We start from the raw sequence: 25,215 nt of genomic DNA on the forward strand, positions 1-25,215 counted from the left end.
GGCAGAAAAGTTGGTTGCATTTTGGTTGCTTTGTGTACGGCTTTCAATAAAGGCAACAACGAACAGGTAAAGCTGGGTAAATATTAGGGCGATTCAGGGGGAGGCGGTGTACACGGTGGTACAGGTGTGGGACGTGTACAGGGTATACGGATCCTGTTTGTCTGCACGTCTGCGTGTCTGTTTGGCAAATGCCAACTTTATTAGGAATTTTTGCCGTTTGCTGGTGGCTCGTGAGGCGGTCCATCGCTATTCGGGGCCCACAGTCGCTGCCATTCCACCCCCTCCCCACATACACATCCCACTTTTCCCACTGTCTCTTTTGGTTCATGTATTTGGGATTTTTCCTTTTACTGAATGGATTATATTCGTATTTTGCCGACAATCAAACACAAATGTCTTGTCTGCTCAGGTGGGAAAAATGAGAGGGAAATTAGAAACTAGCAGAGGGAAAAGCCTGAGAGAGAGAGAGAGGAAGAGAGCGGAAAATGAGCGGGAGAAAATTCATGCGCTGTGCAGACAGAAAATTGAGAATATTTCCCAGTATTTTCGGAAAAGCCTCAGCAACCAGAATATAGATTGAAAATATTTATTTATGCTAGAATTTTATTTGAAAATATTCTTAATAAGGTAAATATATTTATAATGGTTTTATTTTAATATTTAAATATTTTAAGAAATACTTGTAAAGTTCTTTTCTAAAGTATATATTTTTTATAACCATTCCAATTCTTTTATTTATTTTGTAATTTCCAAAAGTTACTGATTTCTTTTCAGGATTTTTTTTTAGTTTCAAAATTTATTCAAGTTATTTTCATTTCTACTTATAACCCTTGTTTACTTATCTAACCATTATAAGAAATTGAAAATTGTAGCAATTTTCCTTCAGCGAATTCCATTACACCAAACGGACATTAGCACCTCATTTGAATAAATTTCAGGCTCTGTGCTGTGTATTTGTATATGACGCACTTAACTAATGGCTGGCATTTAAAGACCCATAAAAAGACCCAAAGGGCAGCTAGCCAACCTGGCATTGACCACGTCTAAGACAAATGGCGGAGTGTCCGCTTATAATTGACCACAAGCGGTTAGAGACAAGGCGAAATGGTTGGGGAAGCACATTATCGTTGTGGTCGTTCAAGTAGAATGGACAATTATTATTAACTGCAATAAATTTCACGCACGCACAATTTACATACACTGTGGGAAAACAGTAGGTCTAAAAATCTTTAAATATAAAATATTATTTCCAAAATTAATGTATTAAAATAAACTATTAAAAATATCTTTTAAAATAGGTGTACCAAGTTATATTAACAATATATTTTACGGCCTTTACTTACATAATTATGTATATTTCCCAAATGCTTTGTAAATTTTTTTAAGCAAAAGAATGTGTTTTTTTGAAGTCCAATAAGGTGCTTGTTAATATCCTGTTTTAACATCGTTTATTTATCATTTCCAAGCATTTTATTTGACAAAAACTACAAGACTTTCTTAAAAACCTTTTATAATTTCCAAGTGCTTATTTTCTACGTAAGATCACCTTTAATTTTTAAAGTTAAAAATGTAATTTATAATTATTTTTGCTAGTGCTGTGAAGTACCCAAGCGTATCGCAGGACACGATCTATACAGGACACAGGACACGAACATTTGGCCAGGACACGTACAACTCATTTAAGTGCAACATAATTGTGTGTGTCCAAGTTTCGAGGAAGCTCCCACCTGAAGATGCGAGTTGTTTCGGTATGGGTTGATGGCTTCCGGGGGTAATTGCCGCCGGGGGCACATGTCAATGGCAATGACAATTATCGGGGATGGGTTCGATGGAAGTTCTGAAAGAAGTATGTACGACAGACCGCTGACCGGTGGACAACCTCCCACTCAATAAATCGATAGTTCACTTGCCATTAGCGTGTTGTTTAATTGAATTGTAGCAATTAAAGTGCTTCAATTGGTTTTAATCGGAAATTGTTCCCATTGTTCGAGCACAATAGTAATAGCTTCTGCTGAGCCGTCACAACCACACACGCCATAGAATCAGATGGATATATGTGTATATAAAGTGTAGTGTAGAGGACATACGCACACATAAGCCCGCCTCATTAACGCTGACATTCAGAAACGACAGAAGGAAATGTGCAATAAATGCGACTAAGCCTGCGGCAATCATCGGCAACGAGCGGTAATCACAGGGGGTTAATCGCAGTCGGGGGTTAAGCCAACAATGTGACTAACACTCGTCTGGGGAAATGTCAAGTGTTTGTGAGAGTCAAATTCTGCTGCTTTTATTTGTATAGTATAGGTGAAATTTTACCTGAGGATTAAATATTTAAAGCGTTGTCATGTCAAGAAATATGTGAGATTTTCTAAATATTCTATTGATGGTTTAATGATAGTTTAAAATAAAAAGTAAATAAAGTAAAGAGGGAAGTTTACTACCCAGTTTAAGAATTAGAACTTGAGAACATTTTAGCTAGAAAAACATTAAAATATTAAGAACTCAAGTTAATACAATCTAAATAATAAATTATATCTAATACATAAAATATTATAGATAATTTATAAATAATTATATAAAATTGAACTAAAAATGCTTAAATTAAATAAATATATTATTTCATTTATTATATTATTATATATTTCTAAATCGTATTCCAAATAAAGCACTAAACCAGTATTTTCGGTTTCCAATTAACGTTTTAATTTAACAGCAGATGTTAAACCTATAACATTAATATGTTAACCATAGCCATTAACAGCACTCTTAGAAAAACAACAACTATGCCAAAGGCAACCATCGCCAGCAGCAGGCTCAACAGGCTGTTCCGTTATTCTGGTTCTACCACAACAACAGTTGGATCAGAATTTCCCCAACATGGCCTCTCTCTGTCCTTTACTTTCTCTCTCTCCCACTGCAGTGGTACAATTTCTCTCGCTCTCGTTTTACGTATGTATGTGTGTCTGCAAAGCACACACACACCGTTGCTCTGTTTTCATTTGCCTGCCGCAACATTTGGCTCTCAGTCAGCAACGAACTCTCCACGCGGGCGGATTGCTAACGGTACTTTTGGATACTTGGATGCAAGCACATCTGGTCGTTCCGCTCGCGCACACATATCGAATCTGTTGGCCGAGGAGCAGCTTGCCGCGCGCCAAAAGTCCAAAAAGTGAAGAAAACGCCAACGAGCGTGAAAAGTTGAAGAAAAACCAAAAATAAATATGTGAGTGCCGTGCGTAAGTGCGTGCGTGTGTGTGCATTTATTTTTAAGCGTCGACTCGGCCGCCGGCCCCCGAAGGCGAATGTGAAGTGTAAGCGACAAGAGCGACCGAAAACCGAGAAAAAAAATAAAATAAATTATATCAAAACAAAAATAGCCCCCAAACGCCGGCAAAGGATAGAGCGTGACGGAAACGGAGACGAAGACGGGAGCGCGAGAGTGGGGCACAGGGTGCGGAACGAGAGAATTAGCACATTTGGCGAAATGAGAGCGACACCAAAAACGGAGTCTCCACTCCTCCTGCTTGCCTTGCTCCTCCTGGGAGTGGGTCTCCTTGCAACCGGAACGGATGCCGTTAGTTCTTATGGCGCCTCCTTCATCTCCAATCCGGCCATATACGCCTACAGTGTGGAGAATCAACAGGAACAGGAACGGGAACGGGAGCAAGAGCAGGAGCAGAACGACATCAAGTTCGCCGCTACAAATGCAAATGCGAATGGCAATTCCAATTCCAATCTGAATCGTAATTACTACTACACGTCCGATCCCAATCAGAGTCCGAATGTCAATTCGAATGTCAATCCCACGCCAGCGCTGGCCACGCCCCCCGCCACACAGCCCGCCCCCCAAACGGGCTGCACCCTGGATCGGCTGGCCGTCTACAAGGTCGTCTTGCACACCTACTGGACCCGCGAACTTTTCCCCAAGCACTATCCCGACTGGCGACCCACCGCCCAATGGACCAAGACACTAGGTGAGTTTGGTTTTCATATATTTTTGGGAGTTTATTTGGTTTGAAATAAAAGGGTGAATGGTTTTTGGGAATTTATCTAAATGAGTTGAGTTGATAGATAGGCTTAGTCAAGGAAGGCTTTAAATCGAAAAATTGATATATTATAAGCCTCTGAAATTATCTTATCTGTCTATAAAGTCTTTGAATTTATATAGTAAGAAAACCATGGTATCTTTGTGACATTTTACATAGTTTTTATTTTTTTAAAGTCCTAAAAACTGTCCCATGCTCAAAGGGAAGGTGTACTTGCCACAGCTACAATATATTTAGAATTCTGAACAATTTTACAAGCTCAACAAAAATGTTAGAATATTAATCATAGATTTAAGCAATTTAATAAAAATAAAAAAAGAGAAATATGCAAATTTTAGGTGTGTAAACAAGCCTAGATAGTATTTATTTCACACCTAAAAATATATATTGTTTCTGTAACAAGTTCTCTTTACAAAACCCTATATTTAGGTCAGCTTACAATATTTAATTAGAGCTCAAACAAAACACAATCGATGAAAAACCCTTTAAAAAAATCGGAATACATAATAAATTGCTTAAATTAATTTGTAATTAAGCTGTAAAAATCGTGTCACACAAGCACAAAACAAAATAGAAATGCTTGAATAATTTATGGCAATGTTTCCAATATTCTTTTTCCTCATTAAGTGAACTCCCCCGTTGCAGAAATTTGGCAAATATTTTCGCTATTTTATATATTTCAAAATTACCCGGCAAACAGCAAAACCAAACCAATTTGGCCCAGTTTCCAGGCCAAGCACACACAATTTGGGCAACTGCATATCTCTGTCGCCATCGCTCTTGGCAAACATTGTGTCCCTCACTCGGGTTATTACTCAATCAGAGTGATGACGATAAGGATCTCATAATTTTGTGCCAGCGCAGCAAACAACAACAGCAAATGCCTAAATACTAATTTGTCACAATGCCTTTTCGGTCTGTCTGCTTCTGGCCTGAACAATTTGTCCAACATGCATATACTATATACAAATATACTACATACGCATAGAAAATAAATCGAAAAGCAATTTCGCAGCAAGTTGGCTAAACATTTACGGTTCGTTTTGGTATTTCGGGTTAAATCTGAGGCGGCGTCTGGGGGATAGGGAAATGCCTTTGGCCGCATTGGCATGTCGCTTGTCTTATCAATGTTTTTGCAGATTTAGCTGTCGATTTATAGCTCACACACATCCAGCATCCAGCATACGGTATACAGCACCCAGGATATTCAGGCGGCGACCCAGTGAGACAGTGAGACAAGTAAATCTGACAGCTAAACAACCAAAGCCTGGCCCACATGCAGGGGCAAATAAAAAAGGATAAGCGGGGAGCAGGAAGGCGGCAGGCAGGAAGGAGCCTAAGAAATGCGATTTGTACGTGCTTATGCGCGATGTGCTGGTCTCAGCGCAAAACAAGAAATTGGATAAAGTTGTTCAATACACTTATACATGTATATATAGGTATATAAATAAACCAGAGGCTCAGGCAGCGGAACAATCCCCTCTTCCGACTTTTGATGCTTTGATTTTCAAGTTTAACTGGGGGAATAAAGCATCTCTCGTATGACTAATTAAGGCGGCATTATGGCTTATCCATCTCGGTTATAAACTCCTTCCTGCCAGACTTTCTAGCCACTTTTTCTTTGTTGTTTATAGTGTCGTCTGGCTTATTTATAGTTTCCCCTTTTGCGTCAGGCAGTGGGCCACAGTGCGTATGCGTGATTTATGTGAGCCAAGCACTTGTGTTTATACTTGCATAAAATATAGCAAAAGGAGTAGTACTCGCACTTTACCGTACCTAGACACGGTCTACTAGATGGGGCTTTTTGTAGCTCATCCACTTAAAATGCAGTTGAGAAAGTTTATTTTGCGGAAAATAATAATAAAAGGAGGTAAATGTTGCTAGTAAATGTTTAAACTTTAAAGCAAGCCAGTTTACAAGAGATAAAAGTGTAGAGAGTTATTTTCAGCTTAGGATAAATGTTTACATTTTTGTATTTTTAAGACGAGATTGCTTTTAAAGTTTAATTCAGAAGAAACTATAACTATAACTTAAGGAATTCCGTTGTTCCTTTAAGGAACTAATAATCATATTAACTTAGTTTTCAAATTTATTTGTTTTCATAAAAAAGCTATATCTTAATCGTTTCTTTTGCGAAACGTACAAGCTATTTAAATATAAAAGGCAATTTGGATATATATCCCAAGTTATATGTGAAACAACGCCGCCGGACGCAATATCCTTTGCAGTATTCCTGCTACTCTTGTCACTTGCCGCCTCTCAGCTTGTTTCCCCTGATAGCCGTTTAGTCCTGGCCAGCGGCAGATCCGAGGCTAGTCTCGTATTGCCCTGGTCCGAGACCAAGTCCTGGCTCAATCCGGAATGCCATTTGGCATTAAAATTCAAGCAGTAAGAAGGGCAAAAAAATAAAGGCAAGCAAGAAAAAGCTTAGCAATGCACTTCGACTTGATGGTGGGAGGACCAGGGAAAATCGGAGAAAATCTGGGGGGAGTTCAGCAGGAGTTGGGGAGTGCGGCGGGGCCAGAGGGCAACGGCTTCCTGCCTGTCATATCCTGTTTATATATAATTTTCAGTGCGCAGCTCTAACATCCGTTACATTTCAACTGGTTGGAGGCGGCGTCAGAAAAAAACGTGAAAAACTATGAGCAGTGGAGAAACTACCAGGAAAAAAGCATATATATATATCCCAGCGCTCCTTTTGTTTTTGCTGTCGAAGGAGGTTCACAGCGCAAAATTTATTATGAATGTTCAAAAACAAGCAGCGACAGCAATTGCAGCGGGGGAAATGCATTTCTCGTCTTTTGTGCCAAGTCGCCCCCGATGTCCTGCCTTATCCTTCTCCTCCTTCGGTTCCGGGTTCCCAGTGCCCGGCTCCATTTTCCATTCTCGGCTCCCAATTCCCCATCTCATTGCATTTCCCCATTCGAGTTCACTCCTCGTCGAGTTGTTAAATTTCATTTGCCGCTGCCCTGGCGACTGTTGTCGCTGTTTTTATCGCAAATTGAAACCGAAATAAAGTTTGCCTCCTGCTGCATATTTGTTTTAGTTCTGGCCGTTTTTTTTTTTTTTTATGTTCGTTTCTCGTTGTTTTGTTTCCAGTGCCGCGCCGTTCTTTGTGCCCTGTCACAGTTTTTGCTTGGCCCGAACCGAACTGAACTGAAACGCAACATACTAGCCAAAAGAAGCATTTTCGCCGGCCGTATTGTATTTTTTGTTCCTGCTCTAGTTTCGTTACGTTTCGGTTCGTCTACGTTTTTGCCATTTTTATTGCTTGTCGAGGTTTTTGTTGAGTCAATTCTCGAGCGTTTTGCAAGCCAAAATGAAATGTTGCACTCTGGCATGTTGCATTTCAAATGGCAGCCCAAGAGGGAGGCCTTGGCTACACTTGAATCTGTTTTAGAGTTTAATTTTAAGAGGTATTCTTGGGGCCTAAAAGATGTCTAAGAAATTGGGATTTCAAATATTTTTGAAGCAGTGTTAATTAATTATTACTTCGGTACAGGATTTCATTGAGCTGAGCTTCAATTGTATCAATATAAATACATAATCTATATTCTTATTTAATGTACGTTTTAGAGACTTTACTTCTTCTGCAGCCTTTATTTCAGTGCATGCATTTAGGGCTTATCGTTCAGAGTTCACTTGTTTAGGTTGATGGCTTTTACTGGTTAGATTGCCAAAATTAATTGCCATACAAATAAACAGGAAAGTTGATTGAATTCGGGGGGTGTGTGTGTGTGGGAGGAAGAAGGACTTACCATTATAGTAGCAGGTAGCTGGGCAAGTTAATCCTCACCTCCCCCCATTATATTGATCCGTGTGTCAATGCCACTTTATGACCCAACCCCCACCGACTTACCACCGACAGCCACTTTGTCACCCCCTCCCAAGTGAACGGTTTGCAATTTGTGTTGCATAAGTTTGCGGCCCATTGTCCATTTTGTCCTGGCTTATCCTTGTGGCGCACGGCTCGTTAATTGCCACGTCCATTGGGGCAATTATCCCGGTGGCTGCTGCTGCTGCTGCCCATTTGCTTTTGACTCCGGCGGGAAGACGTGCGTGGCTTTGTAGTTGGTGTTAAATACTTTGGCCTCTGGCAATTTCACGCCTCGCATTTTATTGTTTTGCTCTGCCCAATGAAAAAACACCAACTAATTTTTGACTCTCTGCTCGTCCGTCTGCTCTTTCTAAATAAATTATAAAGAAGCCGCGCATTAATGTATGCTTCATACGCTGTACATGATCCCAGTTCTCCGTGTCTGGCGCATATTTTATGCATCCCCACAGACCGACAAACAAACATCGAAACAAACGCCCTTGTGTCTGCACCTTTTAGCTCGCAATTTGATTTTCCTTATTTTATTTTCAACTTGTGTGTGTGTTCCGCGCACTCATAACAAACTTTAAATGTTTGTAATTTTTTACAGACACTCATGGGGGAGCGGAAAGCATAAGGCGCATGTTCAGCCAGAAAATATTGGATAATAAAAATGGCAACTACAAGCGGAGGATTATGTCCCAAGGGGGAATACCACAAGGGGGGGCTTTATGTCTCTTAAGCTAATGGAAAAACCATGTAATAGATAGAGTTTTCTTTGATAAGAGCTAATCATTTGATAAGGATCTATAAGAAGAAAAGTTTGGAGTATGTGAAAGAACTTATAGAAATCCCGAAATATTAGGAATACATTTTATACAATATAATCAAAACTTATAATTTCCCTTATATCTGAAAATATGTTGTTTAAATTTTTATTCAAGTAACTGACACCTGAAATCCATTAAGTAAATTAATAGTTTCCCGCCACCAAACCTAATAAACACAGCTTCTGTTCCATTAAACCCTAATTGAAAATGTAAAACTCGGCTTGTTTTAGAGTCACAAATTGGCTCTTAGTAACTGATACCATAAACTCCATTAGTTAAATATTATGTGCACCAAGAAAACCCAGCTTAAAGTATTTCTAATGTTCTCTCATTGAATTCCCTTTTCTGTTTTGGGGGTTCTTTTTTTCCTATAGAAATAAAAGACATTAAGGATTCATAACACAAAACATGGCAAAGTCCTGGCAGAGCCGTATATCTTGGAGCTGCTGCTGACAAAGCAATTTCCTTGTGTCTGTGCTGTGTCTTAGCTGCAGCATAAGTACATTAATAATAAATGTAAATAGTATTTTTTTCTTATTTTTACCTTCCCAGGTTTTGTTTTTTTTTTTTTTTTTTTGAGGGGAAAGGCAAGGAAAACTCACTTTTCCGGCCACTTTTAGCTACTTCGAGCTGGCTAAAGCTTAAAGTGTTGTAATTAAAAGCAGTGTTTTTTTTATTTTTGTACTTTCCCCCAAAATTTTAGCTGAGGTTTTCCCCCGGGATGGAAAATGAGAAGTTGTACATGGCTCAAATCTCGGCAAACAAAATTCAAGCTCGCCAAGTCCGCCCAGCTCAGCCGTTTTCCATTTTTCCCGCATTTACTTGCATGAATAAATTTCGTCTGCATGTCCTTTATGTTCGTTCAGATCCTGTGCCTTCTCTTCTTTTGTACACTTTGTGCTATGTCAAATTCATATCATTATTCATTCATACATGATTAGACAACGCAACAGAACACGGGCAAAGACAAGAAAATCGAGCCCAGGTTTTGTGTTACACAGAGAGCGAAAGTTTTTCCGGCGCGGTGGTGTTGCCACGGGGAAAGATGGAGCAAGGAAAATCGTGGCGGGCGAGGGGTAAAAGCCTGAACCCGCAGAGTCAGACAGGCGTGGCATTGGGAAATGGAAATTAATGAATGAAATTTGATATAATGTCAGGTTTGGCCAGCTCCCTCGCGTCTAGAATTTCCAGTTTCCATCGCTTTTTCACGATTTTCAACTTTTACAGCATTTTCATAATATTAAATGCTGTCGCACAAATTGCACTTAAACCAATTTTAATTGTTTATTTACCAGGCATTAAAATTGCATTATCATTTTTGCCTCCATCCGCCCTTTACGTTGCGTTGATTTTTTTTGTTTTAATAAATTAATTGAACACCGTATGCTTTGTGGGCTGTAAAAATATAAAAAAGAAATTGCGTCAATATTTTTTCTGACTCAGCATTAAGGGCATAATTTACCTGAGCTAATTACCAATCAATTGCACAATTTATTTTATGTATTTATTGTGCGCATTGTAAATTTAATTGCGTCAAAAACGTTGTAAGGAAATCCGAGAAAGATTAATTGAATTCGAATTAGCCACAGAAAAAAAAACCCTGGGAAAATAATTCTAATTAGCATAATCCTAATTGGGGCAGAATTCGTTTGAATACAATTTTAAATATTTATTTATTGAATTAATTTGAACAAATATGTTAGTTTTAGTGCTTTTTGTTATATAATCACTAAAATTCAATAGAGAAAAATCATGTTAAGGGCTTAAACACTTTAATTGCAAAAGAGCAAAAAAATAAAATGCTACTAAAGGCTTTTTTGTTATGCAAATTAATAGTCGAATAATAAAGCGTTTTTATTAAATGTTATACTCTGACCATCATTGGGTTCTTGTAAATAACGAAACATTTGAGAGCAATTGAAGATTTTCTAGTTAGAAATAGTACACTAACGCAAACTAGAAGTAGTGATCGCAGATCCCCGATATCCTTCTATCGATCTCCCTCCTTTACTATCGATGTATATATGTGTCTACTTATTCATAATAGATTGCTTACCCTTATGCTACATGGTGATCCTACTATGTTCCTTAAAAAGTACAATATTTATTACTTTTCTAAGTAACTTACCATTTTTAATGAAAAGAGTATCCTTTTCCTGTAATTTATAATATATTTTTGTTATATTTTATGTTTTTTGTAAGTATATCTTAAGCTTCGGTCTCGAAAATCAATTTTTCCATATTTTTTCATTACATGTCTTTGCTGTCACAACGGAAGGTAATAAAAATTGCAATTGGAAATTGCGAGATTCCGGTGAAATGCATTCATTCGCCTGACCATTTACTCATTTACATATAGTTTGCCCTGCCAAACACAATATTTATGCCGTTTATTTATTTTCATGCATTTTGTTTTTGCATATTTTGCATTTGTCAGCATAAATGACTGCAATTTGATTTATATTTGTTTTCTGCCACTTTATTTTTTGTTTGTATATTGTGTGGCGTCTGTGAACAAAATCAATAATAAATACATTTAAGAGGGCATAGCGGGGGGCGCTGGAAAGTAGGCAACGGGAATTGGGGCAGCAAATCGAGATCCTAATTAACTGTGGCACATAAATCAGACGAGACCCGAAAGAAATCCGCTCATTAATAATGCATTTGCATGGAAATGTGTAACCGATATGATCAGAAAAACCCTTCAACACAAATTTATGGTCTCTGCAAACAGAGAGAGAGAGAGAGCTACCGAGTTTGAAAAAGTGCTTTGTGGTTACTTTTTCGGCCCAGTCAGCCGAGAGTTATGTCTGTGGGGCGAAGCTAACTGCTAATGGCAGCCTAATTATGCCGGAACCCGGGGGGTAGGGGAGGTAGGGAAAAGGGTTTTCCGTCTGGCTCGTAAATTTTCTCTCTTAAAGACGCGCACACACCTTTTCGGTCGACATAAATCTTTGCCAGGTGGGTGAATCCTCCGCCGTTTCTCCAACAGAGTTGTCTCTTTCCAGACAAGCGGCAGACAACATGCGTGCTCCCTTCCACGCCCCGGAAAATGCCCCCCTTTTACCATTTTTCCCATTTCCACACAAAACAAAAAAAAAAAAAAAAAGCAACGAAATCGGAAACGCGTCGCACAAAACTTTATTTGTCTGTATTTATGTATGGCTGCGTAATGTGCTCGGAATTGTGGGCGCGTCTTTTCATAGGTTGGTGGGATTTTTGTTTTGCGGTGGGCTCGTGAGTGTTTTCCCTCTTGTTGTTATTTGTCTGGGTTTTCTTTCAGCGGGCTTTTCCACATTTCCACAAAAGTCTGCCTGGCGTCTCCTTGAAGAATGCGAAACAAATTACAGGCACAGTCTGTGATTTATAACGCTGGAAAGTAGGTATTTCAATTCAGGAGTTGAACTTTGAAATCATTAAACCAGGAATGTGAGAGGAATGACGATGAGAAATGTGGCAGGCTAGATAGTAAAATTGAATTTAAATTGTTTTACATTCTAGATTTAAATAAGAAAGTCATCAATGTGTGGGAAAATTGTGGAATAAACAACATAGAAATCTTTGGGGATTGGAAATCTTGGTTGCAGTTGTCAAACCAGTAAAATATTTTACTTAATAGAGAGATAAATGTATTATAACAATATTATTTCCATTAATTTAATTATCTAATAAGAAAAAATAACTAAAAACTTAAGTTTGAGATTTAAAACCAATTAAAAAATGTGCCTTTAAGTATGCAATTGCAATTTAATATTATCTTTGATATGTTTTAAACTTTCTACAACTTTTCCCATGTTATTTACCTAAAGAACCACAAAATAGAGCATTCCATTTCGTTATTTTCCATTTCTAACCATTTTCCATTCGAACGGCTTCCCCACTTAAGGACATGTGTGCCACTTATCTATTTCGTTTGACAGGACAACACGTGTGCATTGTTTGTATCCTTTTGATAGCATCTCCACGCCTTGGGCAATCGACAACAAACCCGAAGCCTTAATTAAGGACACCGACAAAACGACACCCGAAAACTGCAAGAAAAAGGAAAAGGAAACAAACGTTAAGATTTGGGGTAAAATTATGATTGAGACAAATTGTCGGCTACGTGACAAGTCCGCATAAATTTTCTCGCTTTCCGTTTGAGCGACTGTCAATAGGACATAAAACTCATTTAATTAAGCAATTTTATGGGTGCGAGACGAGGACAAAGCGAAGCCATCAAAAAGGAAACGGAGCTGGGGATGCCGTGGATAGTGGAAGCAATTTATAAGGATTGCACCCAGGGGAGTGGCCATATTTTTGTTTTGCCGCAACTTAATGGCAGCTAAATAAAGTTTGCCAAAAGGACGAAAGCAAGCTTAAAAAAATATATATGGGAGGTTGGCGAGGGTAAGATCAAAGCTGTGGTTTATTATATAACTTTTCTTTATTTTTATGGACGATCCAATTTTGATGCCCAATCAGGCGAATAATGAGATAAACTCAATGAGGTTTCCTCATTTCGGCGAGCAAGATGACCGATTACCGATAACCAATGACCGATAGCCCGTAGCGAAATTAACCGCCACGCAATGCATTCGAAATGAGCCGGCAAAGAAGAAACTCGCGGGAAAATGAGCGCCCAAAGGGTATTAGTCCGTGGAAAATCGTCAACAGAAAGGACATGGCAGTTGGTGGTTTTTCCGGCTTTTCCCCCAGGCGGGGCGTTGCACTCCAGGCAATCTGTCGCGACAAAATGCTTCAAGTGTTTATAAATGCGGCGGCACACACCGAAGAACAACAACAAACAGCTCGGCGAACTGAACCCAAACAACTTCAAAGTCTCGAAAACCAAATTATATGAAATACAATTTTCCCTTCTTTATTTTTTGTTGAAAAATTTAATATTAACCGAAGGCTTCTTGAAATAAAAATAAGCCTCTGAGAAAGATTACGTGCTACCTCTACCGTTCCACCTTAACCTAATTAGAGTTTGAGTAAGGGTGGCATTTTTTAAGCCAGGTTCTGAGGAGGCTGATTAGGGGTTGTTTACATAAGGGGGGAGGAAATTGTATTTTAATAGAGGAATTGTGGTTAAATAAGGAGAGTAATCTTAGGGCAATGGCTAAGAGGCAATTTAAGAAAGTAAATATCTTTTAATATAAAGAAAAAATAATGATATAGATCAATACCAAAGAGTTTTAATTCTTTAAATTAGAAATATCAATTTAATTTTCTGTTTAGTAATGAAGTAAATTTGTATTTAGAAAGTATATTATATATTTAAAGGAATTTATTCATGTTTATTTATTTTTCTATTTAATTTTTCCCTTCTTGTTTCAAATTAGACTGAAAGGAAAACACTTCAAAAACCGATTTCTTGGAAACGGCAACATGTGTACACCTGATTTGTGTCTATTAAATTTTGTTTTTATTGCAAGGGGATCAACAACTCACTTTTGCATATTTAAAAAGTGCGAGGCAAAAGTTTGGCCCAATAAAACAAAAGAAAGATACACGGAAAGCAACTTTGGAAGCGGGGAAAATTTGCTAAAGCGTTAAAAAATGTACTCGGCACCCCCCGACCTCGTATTTCAGTCTCCCCTCAAAAAAAAAAGTGTAGAATAAGTAACAAAAATAAAAGTAAGAAAAAAAAAACTTGGCTAAGCGTAAATAAACCAAATATAAACTTTGGCTGCTGTTGGTTGTTTGGTTGCCTGGATGCTAGGTTGGATGTGCTATTGCCAGGCAGACAAACTTGCTCTTAGCTTGGCTTTCTTTCGGCAGAGTTTACTTAGTGGCCGAAGACAACAAAATCGGGGAAAATCCCCGGCATACAACGGGGGGCACTTTCTCTAGTCTCTATTCCCGCTTGTTGTTGCCGTTTCGGTGTGAATAATGTTGCTGTTATTTATGCCTCAATGCGCCACGCCTGTAAAATGGAAAATAAAGAAAGAAACACCAAACGAGGAACGAACGAAAATCTAGAAGAAATTGCAATTTCCACGCCCAAGTTTCGGGCACTTTCACTTGGCCCAGCGACCCCTAAAGCAACCCCAAAATGTTACTGCTTTTTATTAAAAGTTTCCCCCTTGCACAACAACAATGGGCACATTTTTTAAAGTGTTTTTTATTGTCGCGTTAACCGACCGCAACGACTTATTGGAAGGAAAACCCCTGCTTACCCCCCAGAGGAGGGTGAGTTTCGCCAACTTTTGCGTAAGTGTAAATTATTGTTAAGGTCAGAAAGTTCGGCGGCAAAGTTCCAGCGAGTTTGGGTTAGTTTGCCGGAGAGACTGTAACTTTGGCCTTAATACCTTTAACTAAGTCCTCGAGCTGCATAATTTTTGAGAACATTTAACTTAATTAACGTGACCGACCCAGACGGGCCGAAAGTGTTAATAAAAACGCCGCACTAACTTTCAATTAACGTGGCGTCCGGAAAATATATATATATAAAGCGTCGCAGCGACTTAACCGGAGGTTAACCCCACTGAATGTGTAATAAACTTTGCTTATTGTTGTTGTTCTTTAAATAAAAATTTATGTGGCACTTGTCCGGTGCAGAAAAGCGAGCAGAAAATGAACACTTTCACTTAAGCTGCCGGACTGTCCTTCGCATATCCTTTTGGTCCTGGTCCCCCTCCCCTCTTGACATTTGAAATATGTCCCGGCTGTTTACGAAAGTCGGAACGGAACTGGTCTTGGGATGGAACCATTTCGGTTTGGTTCTGGACAGCAATTAAGTGAGCAGTCTCTGGCCCTGGGAAAAATACGAAGGGAAAGCTGAAATAATATTTGAAATGAAATGAAAATTGCAAACAGAAAAAAAGGGTTTTATATGAGAAATTGTATACTTAAGTCGGGGAAATTGCTTTATTAAAGAATTTCCAGAGAGAAGCTTGCTTTTAAAATAAGTAAAAAGTATTGATAATAAAAATTCAGAAACAATTTATTTTTCTCTATTTTCTCTGTGTGCATTCAATTTTAAATGCATTTTAAATATTTTTACTCCACTTTATCTTTAATCGTTCAAACCATCTTTTTTTTTTTGCATATTTTCCCAAAGAGTAAATGAATTCAAACTAAAGAATATTTAGAGACAAGCTCAAGTCTTTTTGCCTTGGCTTTGCATTCTTTTACTGCCTGTTTTTTATGACTTAAGTTGGCATTGATGGGGGTCGTCGACCCACTTGATTTGTTACCGACAATTGAATGCCTGGGAAATCCTTGCATGCCCGCAACGCAAAGTGAAAGCTCAACTAATGCCAGAGGAGGGCTGACTTGCCCTTTGGGAGCCGGCACATAGTCATCAAATTTTAATGCCACTCATAATTTTTTCAGGCAACCGATGCGCAAAGGTTGGCGGCTGAATAAATGTCAAATCAGCAAAATATGAAAGGCAGTACAGTTGTGCCAAAGGGAATTGGGAATTGAAAAGTGGTTTCCGCTGGGCAATGGGTATATCCTTAAAGGAAAAGTCAGAGATGTGGCCCTGAGGAATGAAGTGATTTAAGAAATGTTGATTTATAATGGTTTTTAAATCGGTTTTATCGATTATTAATCGCAAACAATCGAGGATAAACGAGTTTGGTTGAGAATGGCTTTACAAAATTGTAAAATTTCGTACATGAACACATTTTTTCTCTCTCAAAAATCCCCTTTGAGCCTTAAATATGATTTCTGAATGGAAAAGCTAATCGATTGATCGAATCAGTGACACATTCACAGGTTGCAGGATGCCATCACTGATATGTGAGGCACTTACAGCGCACACACAATCCTCGAGCATCATATGCCATTTGGCTTTATCCAACCTTTTTTGCCGACTCCTTTTATTTGTGGCCAACTTTTGAGTGCGGAAGTTCCTCGAGGGTTAGACACACAAAACAACAATGCCGAGCTGACTGAAAAAAGGGCCTAAAAAGGGTTGCTCTTATTGTTATCGATGCCATGTGTGTGTGCGTGTGTGTGGGGTGTGTTTGAGCTGGGCTCCATTGAATTATGTGCACAACATGAAAACAAACAAACAAATAAAATAAGGAGCTGAATTGATTGTTGCATCACATACAACCCCACCTTGCTCCACAATTGGAGATCATAAAAATTTATGGGGGTCCCTCTTTCGTGGAACTGTGATAGGTATATAAATATCAGCAGCACCTTCTTTCTAACAACAGTATCAGCGCGGTGTAGTTGAGCGTGAAACGCAGAATTTATTATGTTATCGCTTCACCGATTTACTTTATCGATTTCACAATCAGGCAAAATAAAAACACTTTCAAAAGGGAGAGAGTGAGGAAAAACCGCTTGCCAACTTTGATGCTCCCCAGATAATTTGCAGAGCCCAGTTTTTTTGCCTTGTTTGCCTTGGCTTTTTTTTGGGGGCTTTGCCTTTGGGCCATGTGGCAAATATTGTTATTTGTTTTAAAAATTTAAAGCCAACTCTCCCGTTGACTTTGATTCGAGCTTAGGGCACCTTACTTATCTGACTTGTGCATTTTTAATGAGTCCGCCCGCCACTTAATGGATAATGCTCCTTGCGCCGCTTTGATGTAGGTTATGCAAAGAGTTATGCTGAAAGATATTGATAAGCGTTGTCGTGCGGAATTCAGAAAGTTATAATCAGCTTTCAAGCAGAGAGAGAAATTTATGTTAGGTCTGTATAATTTATAGAATAAAATAAGAATAATTTCAAGAGAAGTGCCTTGTATTTTCAGGGAGAAATTAATGTTGCTTGTATATCTCAAAATAATATTTTAATTTATTTCTCCTTGTGCAAAATTATAACTAATTCATTTCTGTTCTGTTTGTTCTCTTTGCAGGTAAGACTTTGAGACTTTGGCGATGGGGTAACGATTCCTGTTTATTTATAACGCCATTAGGGCAGAGCGTGGGCAACCCTGTACCCGTCACTGAGTTGACAATAATTGGATTAGCGCATCTTTCCGCACGGGAGTCGGGGGTAAGTGAACCGGAGACCAAGGGCCCCGGACTCCCAGTGGTTGGTTAATAGTGCCCAAAAGGCTTACGCCGCGTTGGCCACACAGCGAAGCATCACTGTGATATACAGGGCACAGGATGGTGTGTTTGTGGAAAATATTTTGCAAAATTTTCAGCGCTTGCCATATTTTTCAATATTTCTGCAGAGAGAAAAAGTATGAGGGGGAGTGTTGTATAGAGGGCGATGTGCGGATGCGTTGCGCTCCAGCAATTTTACATTTTATATGGCCAGGCATAGCGACCTAAATCGACTTAGCTCCCCTATATGTATACATATTGCTGGCTGCCCTTCTCTTTCTGGCACTCGCACTTTGCGGCAGCAAGTTTATGCGCCCTAAAGTATTCATCACTTAATTTCCACGTGCCGCTGCCATTTGCAAAATTTATGACCTTACCCTATGTGTGTGTGTATGCTATCTCCTATATTTTCCAGTTATCCTTCCCCCCCGGTTACCCATTTTCCATGTTGACAACTTCCGCCCCCCCGGATTGGGGGAAACCCCTTTTTTGGGCCAACATTTTGCCGTTTGCCATCTGTCAGCGCCCCAAAATAGAATTATGTCAGCTAATTGAATTTGACGTCGACTTGACATGGATTTATGCACTAATGCAGTTTTCCCGCCGGAACCAGCGACGAAAATCAAATTTTCAACGGGGTTGCCATTTTTTCCCTCCAGGGCTTTTCGCCTCAGGGAACTGGCTTTTCCCCCCGAAAATTTGACTTGTGTTTGCTGGTAGTTTGTTCAATTCAAAGAACATTGATTGGTGATTCAACAAGTCAGGATAACAAGTTGAGCTTTTTGACATCTAAAGTTGAGATTATCCTTAATTGGTTTCAGTCTTAAGTTTGGTTTTGAATACATGAAACTTAATATTGACTTTGAAAATTAATGTGGACTTTAAAGTTTAAACTGTAATAAATCTTTCACGGTTTTCCCTCGCTAGTGTCTTCAATTATAAAATCCACATTCAATCACAGTTCAGCCTCGGCTTGCAAACAATTGATGGTGAATATTTTTCAAGCTCAATTTAATATTAATCAATTGTTCGGCCGGCTACCGCTTTTTTGATTGGAAACTCGATTACAGCTGCGTCGGTTGCTGTCAGACTTTTAAAATGTCATTTATCTTGCGGCTGTCGGCGCTTTTCCATAATGATCTTTCATTTGCTTTTTGATTGATTTTGTGTGGTCACAGGACCACAATCTCTGTCGATAATTCTGGCCGTCTCACCCTGGTTGTCACTTTGTGCAAGTTTTAAGAACCGCGCACGCATATCTGTGGCCAAAAATAATGAAGATTTCATGGTTTACGGTTTGTCGAAACCAATGCCCTGCGGGCGGGGTAGTTTCAGTAGTAAATCCCCGCCCAAAAATAAAGAAAAACACAGACACGACACCAAAATCGGCTGCAATTGATTTTCTCCCCACCGAAAAACATGCAACGCAAATTGTATACAATTATATTCCGGCTGCTATCTGAAATGAGCATGAAAATCTATCGGAACGTAACGAATTGTATCGAACGTGCCTAACTGTTAATGCGGTTATAATACGCCAGCGGATTATCATTGATTATGTGTGGGTGGCAGTGGGTGGGCGTATGGTATTTGCTATGGGTGTGTGTGTTTGCAGGGTGGTTATGTTGCGTGTGTGTGGTTGTGTACACGCCCTCCAGGAACAGAAATAACTGTTTGTGCGCGTCGATCCAGACAGACACAAAACGCACAAATTCAGACATATCCTGGGTTTATGCGGTGGATTTCATGAATTTGTTGAATTGGTAGTCAACTTTCACAAATGATATTTATTTTTAATGTTTATTGTTCTTTATTTGCTTGAAATTTGTATTTTATTAAAGCTAATGTACAGAATTAAGTTAAGTTAAGGCAAATAAGATACAAACCTGTATATGAGCACTGAAATACGGAAAGGATCCCACAAAAAGTTTCTTAAATCCATCAATTGCATGACTTTATGTTCCTGAAATTATTCTCAAACCCGCTCCTCCGCATAAACTCCTAGACACATCTCTCTATTGCACGCTTAGCTTTCCTCTATCCGCCTCCGTTTGGCCATAAAAGTTTGTCGAGTGTATAGACATAATTTCAATTTTCATTTGGTATTAATGTCTCTCCAATAACTGCTGCTTATGTGTTCGCTTGTATCTGTGTTTGTGCACAAATTGCCGCAGTGTTGTCTAGGAATAGGATCAGATGGAAGGTGGTGGTTGTGGGTGTAGAATATAGATTGGTGGACGTGAATGTCAGATGGGTGGTTGGGTGGTCCAAGAACTGGAACTCGAACGGGCCCCTGGTTATATATGGCTACAAAATGCGGTATTGGCAAAATCCCAGGAGCGCGCTTTAGTTGATAGCACCGGAAAAATGGGAAGCAGGAAAAACTAGTTACCACTCCGTTAGTGATATAGGGTCAATGGGGTTGAAAAGGGGCCAAGGGCGAAGGATGTGAAATCCCTTTTAGTTTTTACGAGTTTCGTTAAGGTTTTAATAAATGAAATATGCGAGCGAATAAGTTTTCAAGCGGCGAAAAATGCTCGAATTTCGTTTTAGAACAAAGTTGTGAATTGCGTTGAGTGAAAAATATTTGTGCAGAAATATGAAATAAATTGGCATTCGTTATCTTCAAATTAGAGGATATATTGGGTTTATTTATTTATTTTTCGACCAGACTTTTCACGAAAAGCTTTATTAAACATTCATTTAATTTCCCCAGAATACGAGCAATCAATTTCACTTTCAAGTGATTCAAAAACTTTACAGCCAACACAGATTTCCATCTTCTGTAATTAGGCGAAACTCAAATAATTTGCACACAAATGGTTTTTAATTAAAAATAAATACAAAGATGTCCCCTAAAACTTCCCATGCCCCCAATACCACAATAAATTCTCCACTCCAGCAGGGGGATTACCGTCTTAGAACTGTGAAGTAACCGCACAATTTAAATTTCAAATCAACGTCCAATGAAAAAGTATGGAAAATGCGAAAAAGGTCGGGAAAATCTCAACAACAGGCCGTTAAGTAAACCAATCAAAGTGGAAGACGTCCAGGCCGCAAAAAGAATTTAATAATAACGCAGGAGGAGTAGGCCATAAAATGCCAGGGAAATGCAAAACACAAACAGATTGAACTGGCCAGCCACATCCGGCTGGCTCAGCGGGGGGGCGGTGTGGTCTCCTAGCCCCTGGTTTTCCGGTTTCACGGTCCCTCCTGTGCCCTTTTTCCGGCCCGTTTTTCCTCTAGCTTTTCCCCAGCCCTCGGCTAGTTGTGCTCTTCTGCCCGCCGTTGCGTGCTTAATTAAATGATCATCATTTGCGCGCAATCAACGCACAAATAAATTTTCAGCCGCCATCTCGGAGCTGTCCACACTTGAAATAAATAATAGAGAAAATATCTAGACAAGTGTCATAAATGATGAGCTACAGATTATACAAATATTAATTAAATAATAATAATAGTTTGTTAAAAATACAAATAACTAGGACCTTAAAGTTACTTCTTGCTATTAAAAGGCTTTCCCTCAAGAGGTTTTTAAAATTTGTTATTAATATTTTTTGCGAGTGCAGCATCCCATTTCCCATTTTGCCAGTTTCCTGTTGGTCCTGACCCAAGGCGCTGGTTAGTTGTGTTTGTTTGGCGGGTTTCCGCTTGAAATTATACCCTGGCTGTGCTGCCGCTCCTTTGCCTGGCTGTTGTCTTAATTAATTCCTAATTTTCCTCTTCGGCTTTGACTCCTTTTTGGCGTATTTAATTGAAAATTTCTTCAAAGCTAAGAATATATTTATGTATGTATATTTTTGCCCGGCGCGTATTCATGACCATTCCCGGTGCCCATTGTTGGCTTGTTTATTGGAAGGAAAACTGGCTGCCAGCTGTTGGCCATTTGACAGACGACGCGTTTTATTCATTTGCATATTGCTTCGGCACTTTCTTGCCTTTTGTTATGGCTTTGTTTATGGGGCCGCCTTACGTTTCCGTTTTTATTGGCGCCCTGCCAATTGTTGGGCATAAATTTGATTACTTTTCGGGCCAAGATTACGACGACTACAACGACGAAGTCGTCGCAGACCCTTGGGCTGTCAATTAGCGTTGGCCGAGATGCTAATTAAATTTCCACTGCACCCGCAACATGTTTCAATATTTAATAGAGATTTTCACCAATTGCATCACGCATACGCCCCGTTGGCCGCCAGCAGCTTATGGTTTTCCCATCGAAGTCCCCGAGTGCGTTTCATAATTGATTTTTCGACTGGCAACGACGGTTAACCAATCGCCCCACTATAAGTATATAATGTTAATCAGCTTTTGAGTGATTCCCGTACAGATTGGTAGGTCGGTCGGTCGGTCGATTGGTTGGTAATGTCGTTAAAATTCGATTGCAAAAAAAATGCATTATCCGGCCGCGGCATAATTGCATTTGCAGTGTGCCACCAGCTGCAGTGCATTCGCACAGATTCGCACATATTCGGATATATGTATATTCGCGTCACTCAGGGCTTATTAAGTGCCGTTAGTAGCTGCTCATGCAATTAACCCAATTCGGCCAAATGTGTTTTACATGTCCGACTATATGCACTGCATTCACTGGTGGCCATAGTTTCCATCATTTGCAACTGGCCAAGGGCACTGCTTTGGGAATTTCTGCAGCAGTTTAAAGCCCATTTGGGAGTTTCGAGAACAGAAATTTGATTTTTAATGAGACTTTAAGACTTGTGTACTAAATTTAAGGTAAATTCAAAAGATACTGGCCTTAAATGTATTTTTATTTAAATTAAAATAAACTAAGAATGGGGTCATTATAATTATTTCTAGAATTAAATCCTATCTTAAGTTCTATTGTTTTCCAGAAAATTATACAATTTTTCAGCATTTCAGAATGGAATGCTTCCATATCAACTGAACAAACTTTCATTATCTAGAGACAGGATTGAGGTCACTATAAAAACAAATTGTCACTCCAGAAAAGTCTTTTGTCTGAAAGTTGTGCTATTTTTTTGTCAACTTTAAATATGCCGCCCAAATGTGGGGCCATAAAAATTAAACAGAACAAGAAATAAAGCTAACTTTGGCCAGCCAAAGTTTGTATACCCTTCCAGGTAACAATTAAAAAAATTAAAATCATTAAAATCCAAATTTTTAATGATGTAACCCCTTATCAAATTTCGCAAAAATTGCAAAAAAATCGATTTCTTCCTGACGTATCTAGAAAGATTCGCATGTTAATGCTGATCAAGAATATATATGGTTTATTGGGTCGGAAATGATTCCTTGACTTAGAAAAATATTATTTTGTATTATAAAATCGGATTTTTTATATCAAAAAACTTCTTAATTTTTTTTAAATTAAAAATATCATAACTCGGCCAAAAGAGCATTAATTTTAAATCGGAAAACAGTTCTGTGCAAGATTTTCTACAGTTAATAAATCTGCATACTTCATTTAAAAATTTTGAAAATTCAATTTTTTATTAAAATCAAAAATTTTAAAATTATGCAAAAATGGCCAAAATATCGATTTCTTCCTGGCATATCTAGAAAGATACCCCTGTTGATGCTGATCAAGAATATATATACTTTATAGGGTCGGAAACGTCTCCTTCACTGCGTTGCAAACTTCTGACTGAAATTATAATACCCTGCAAGGGTATAAAAATAGGCACACAAAAACTCGAACAAAAAGAAAACTTGAAAAAGACAAAAACCCCAAAAACATTGGCCGTAGCTAATTTCGGTGTGTCTTTTGTTTTTGGCTCCGCATTTTTGTTTTGTACAGCCTAACACGCTTTATTTAACACTCGCGGCTCTGTTGGGCCCAAGCGAAATCCGAAATGTATATATATATGTATACATGTATAGGAAAAACTGGAATCGGGAAAAGCGCAGAGAGGAGCAAGCAAAACAAGTCATAAAGATAAAGGAAATTTATGGAGGCGGCAAGAGCTTTGAGGGAAAACAACAACAACACAAGGCGGCGCAGAGGAGGCGGAGTAGGATGAGGACAAAGGATCCAGAAGCTGGGAAAGCAGGAAAATTAGGTTAACGATTTTTCACTCTTGGCTGCAGCGATGGCGGCAATGGCAAAAACAAAGAATATGTTTCGGTATCTGGTTGTTTTTGCGACTGAGTTTCACACAATTTACAGTTGGCCCGTTACAGTTTAAAGTTATGGCCCCGCCCTTTGTCCAGGACGTCGCCTTTATCGCTAAACGATGCCTAAGTGAGGCTTCAATTCAGTTTCAGTCCCCCGTTTTTCAGGCCACATTAGCCGGAAACGACATCGATATCCACCCGGCCCTTTTTTTTTGGGGGGGGGGGAGCTAATGGGCTCCACACATTTTTCCCCCACTCTGCGTATTTTCTCCATTTTCCACTTTCCTTTTCACTTTAAAGGCTTCGTAAGTCCACAGTTTGCGGTTACTTAAGAAGTCCTTTCTGCCCCAGCAAAATTAACAATCCTTACAATAAATTCTTGGGGTGAGCAGAAGAAATCGATGAAGGGATTTCATTTTATTTTTTCTATGTTGTTTAGCAAAAAACATAAAATTAATTAAAATTAATTGCCGCAACATATTTGCTTTCGGTTTGCTTTCGGGGTTTTTCAAACTTTTATTCGTTGTTTGCTGGGAATTTCCGTCTGTTGTTTGCCTTTTGGCCGGGATTTTGCTCTCTAGCTTGTTACAGAAATATTTCAACAAGCTGCGCGCCACACACAGACACACAATGCCCGAGAGGTGTGCTGGTGACGGTGGTGTGGTGACCTACTTGGAGGTGTGTGGCATATGTTGTGCAAGTGTGGTCCTAGGACAACGTATGCCTTTGTGTTTTTTCGGGCCAAGATGTGGCTGAAGGCCCAGGATAAGCTGGCTGTGGCTGATGAAGTGAGGTTTCAGGGCCAGGCAGGCTCTGTTTGGTTTTCGGTGGAAGAGTGAGGAGCCAAAAGGTCCATATTGCTTAGGTAATATTTATAGAAAAGGCTGAGATTGTGTGCCAGCAGAATGGTTTACAACATAATATAGATAAAATAAAATATTCTATAAGGTTAAATAATTATTACTTTATCATAGAGCATCGAAAGGGCCGAATCAAATATTTTGCCTAACCATAACCCATGCTCTGTATATTTTTCCGCTTTTCCATTTCCCTTTGCCCATTTTGTGGTTTTTGCCTACCATATTGTTGATGTTATTTCTCTTTTATTTTTTCGTTATTGGAAATTGAATTCTGGTGCTGCTGTTTTTGTTTGTTTTTGTGTGTGTTTTCGGTGGTCTATGCAGCTTGTGGCCACTCTCTGTGTTGTTGTTACTGCCCCTGTTTTGCTTCGTATTTATATTTATATTTATTCCTTGTTGTGCTGCAACTTTTGTGCGGCCTCGGTCCCAGCGAGGATCTCTCTGGTCAAGCATTTGCCTTGTAGCACATAGTTTAGAAAAAGTATGGCAACTATTTCTATTTACCAGCTTAACACAGTTGTAAATGTTTTTGTGTCGGAAATGAGAGTAGAAATCAAATGGGGGTT

General features: G+C 39.0%; 1 protein-coding gene across 2 annotated transcripts in view; it reads left to right on the plus strand.

The window, feature by feature from the left end:
• The first annotated feature begins 3,043 nt into the window (after positions 1 to 3,043).
• The window catches only part of mspo (M-spondin), a 46,260-nt gene continuing 24,088 nt past the window's right edge, over positions 3,044 to 25,215 (plus strand). Inside the window, exons 1-2 of one of the 2 annotated variants that reach the window (XM_017169355.3) lie at positions 3,044 to 3,314; positions 3,381 to 3,977. In XM_017169355.3, the coding sequence (XP_017024844.1) occupies positions 3,488 to 3,977 (490 nt within the window). In that variant the 5' untranslated portion in view covers positions 3,044 to 3,314; positions 3,381 to 3,487. Of the gene's footprint in view, positions 3,978 to 25,215 lie in introns of both variants that reach the window. The other variant, XM_017169354.3, reaches the window with a different exon arrangement.

This window comes from Drosophila kikkawai, chromosome 2R (genome assembly GCF_030179895.1).
Source record: "Drosophila kikkawai strain 14028-0561.14 chromosome 2R, DkikHiC1v2, whole genome shotgun sequence".
NCBI classification, from domain to species: domain Eukaryota; kingdom Metazoa; phylum Arthropoda; class Insecta; order Diptera; family Drosophilidae; genus Drosophila; species Drosophila kikkawai.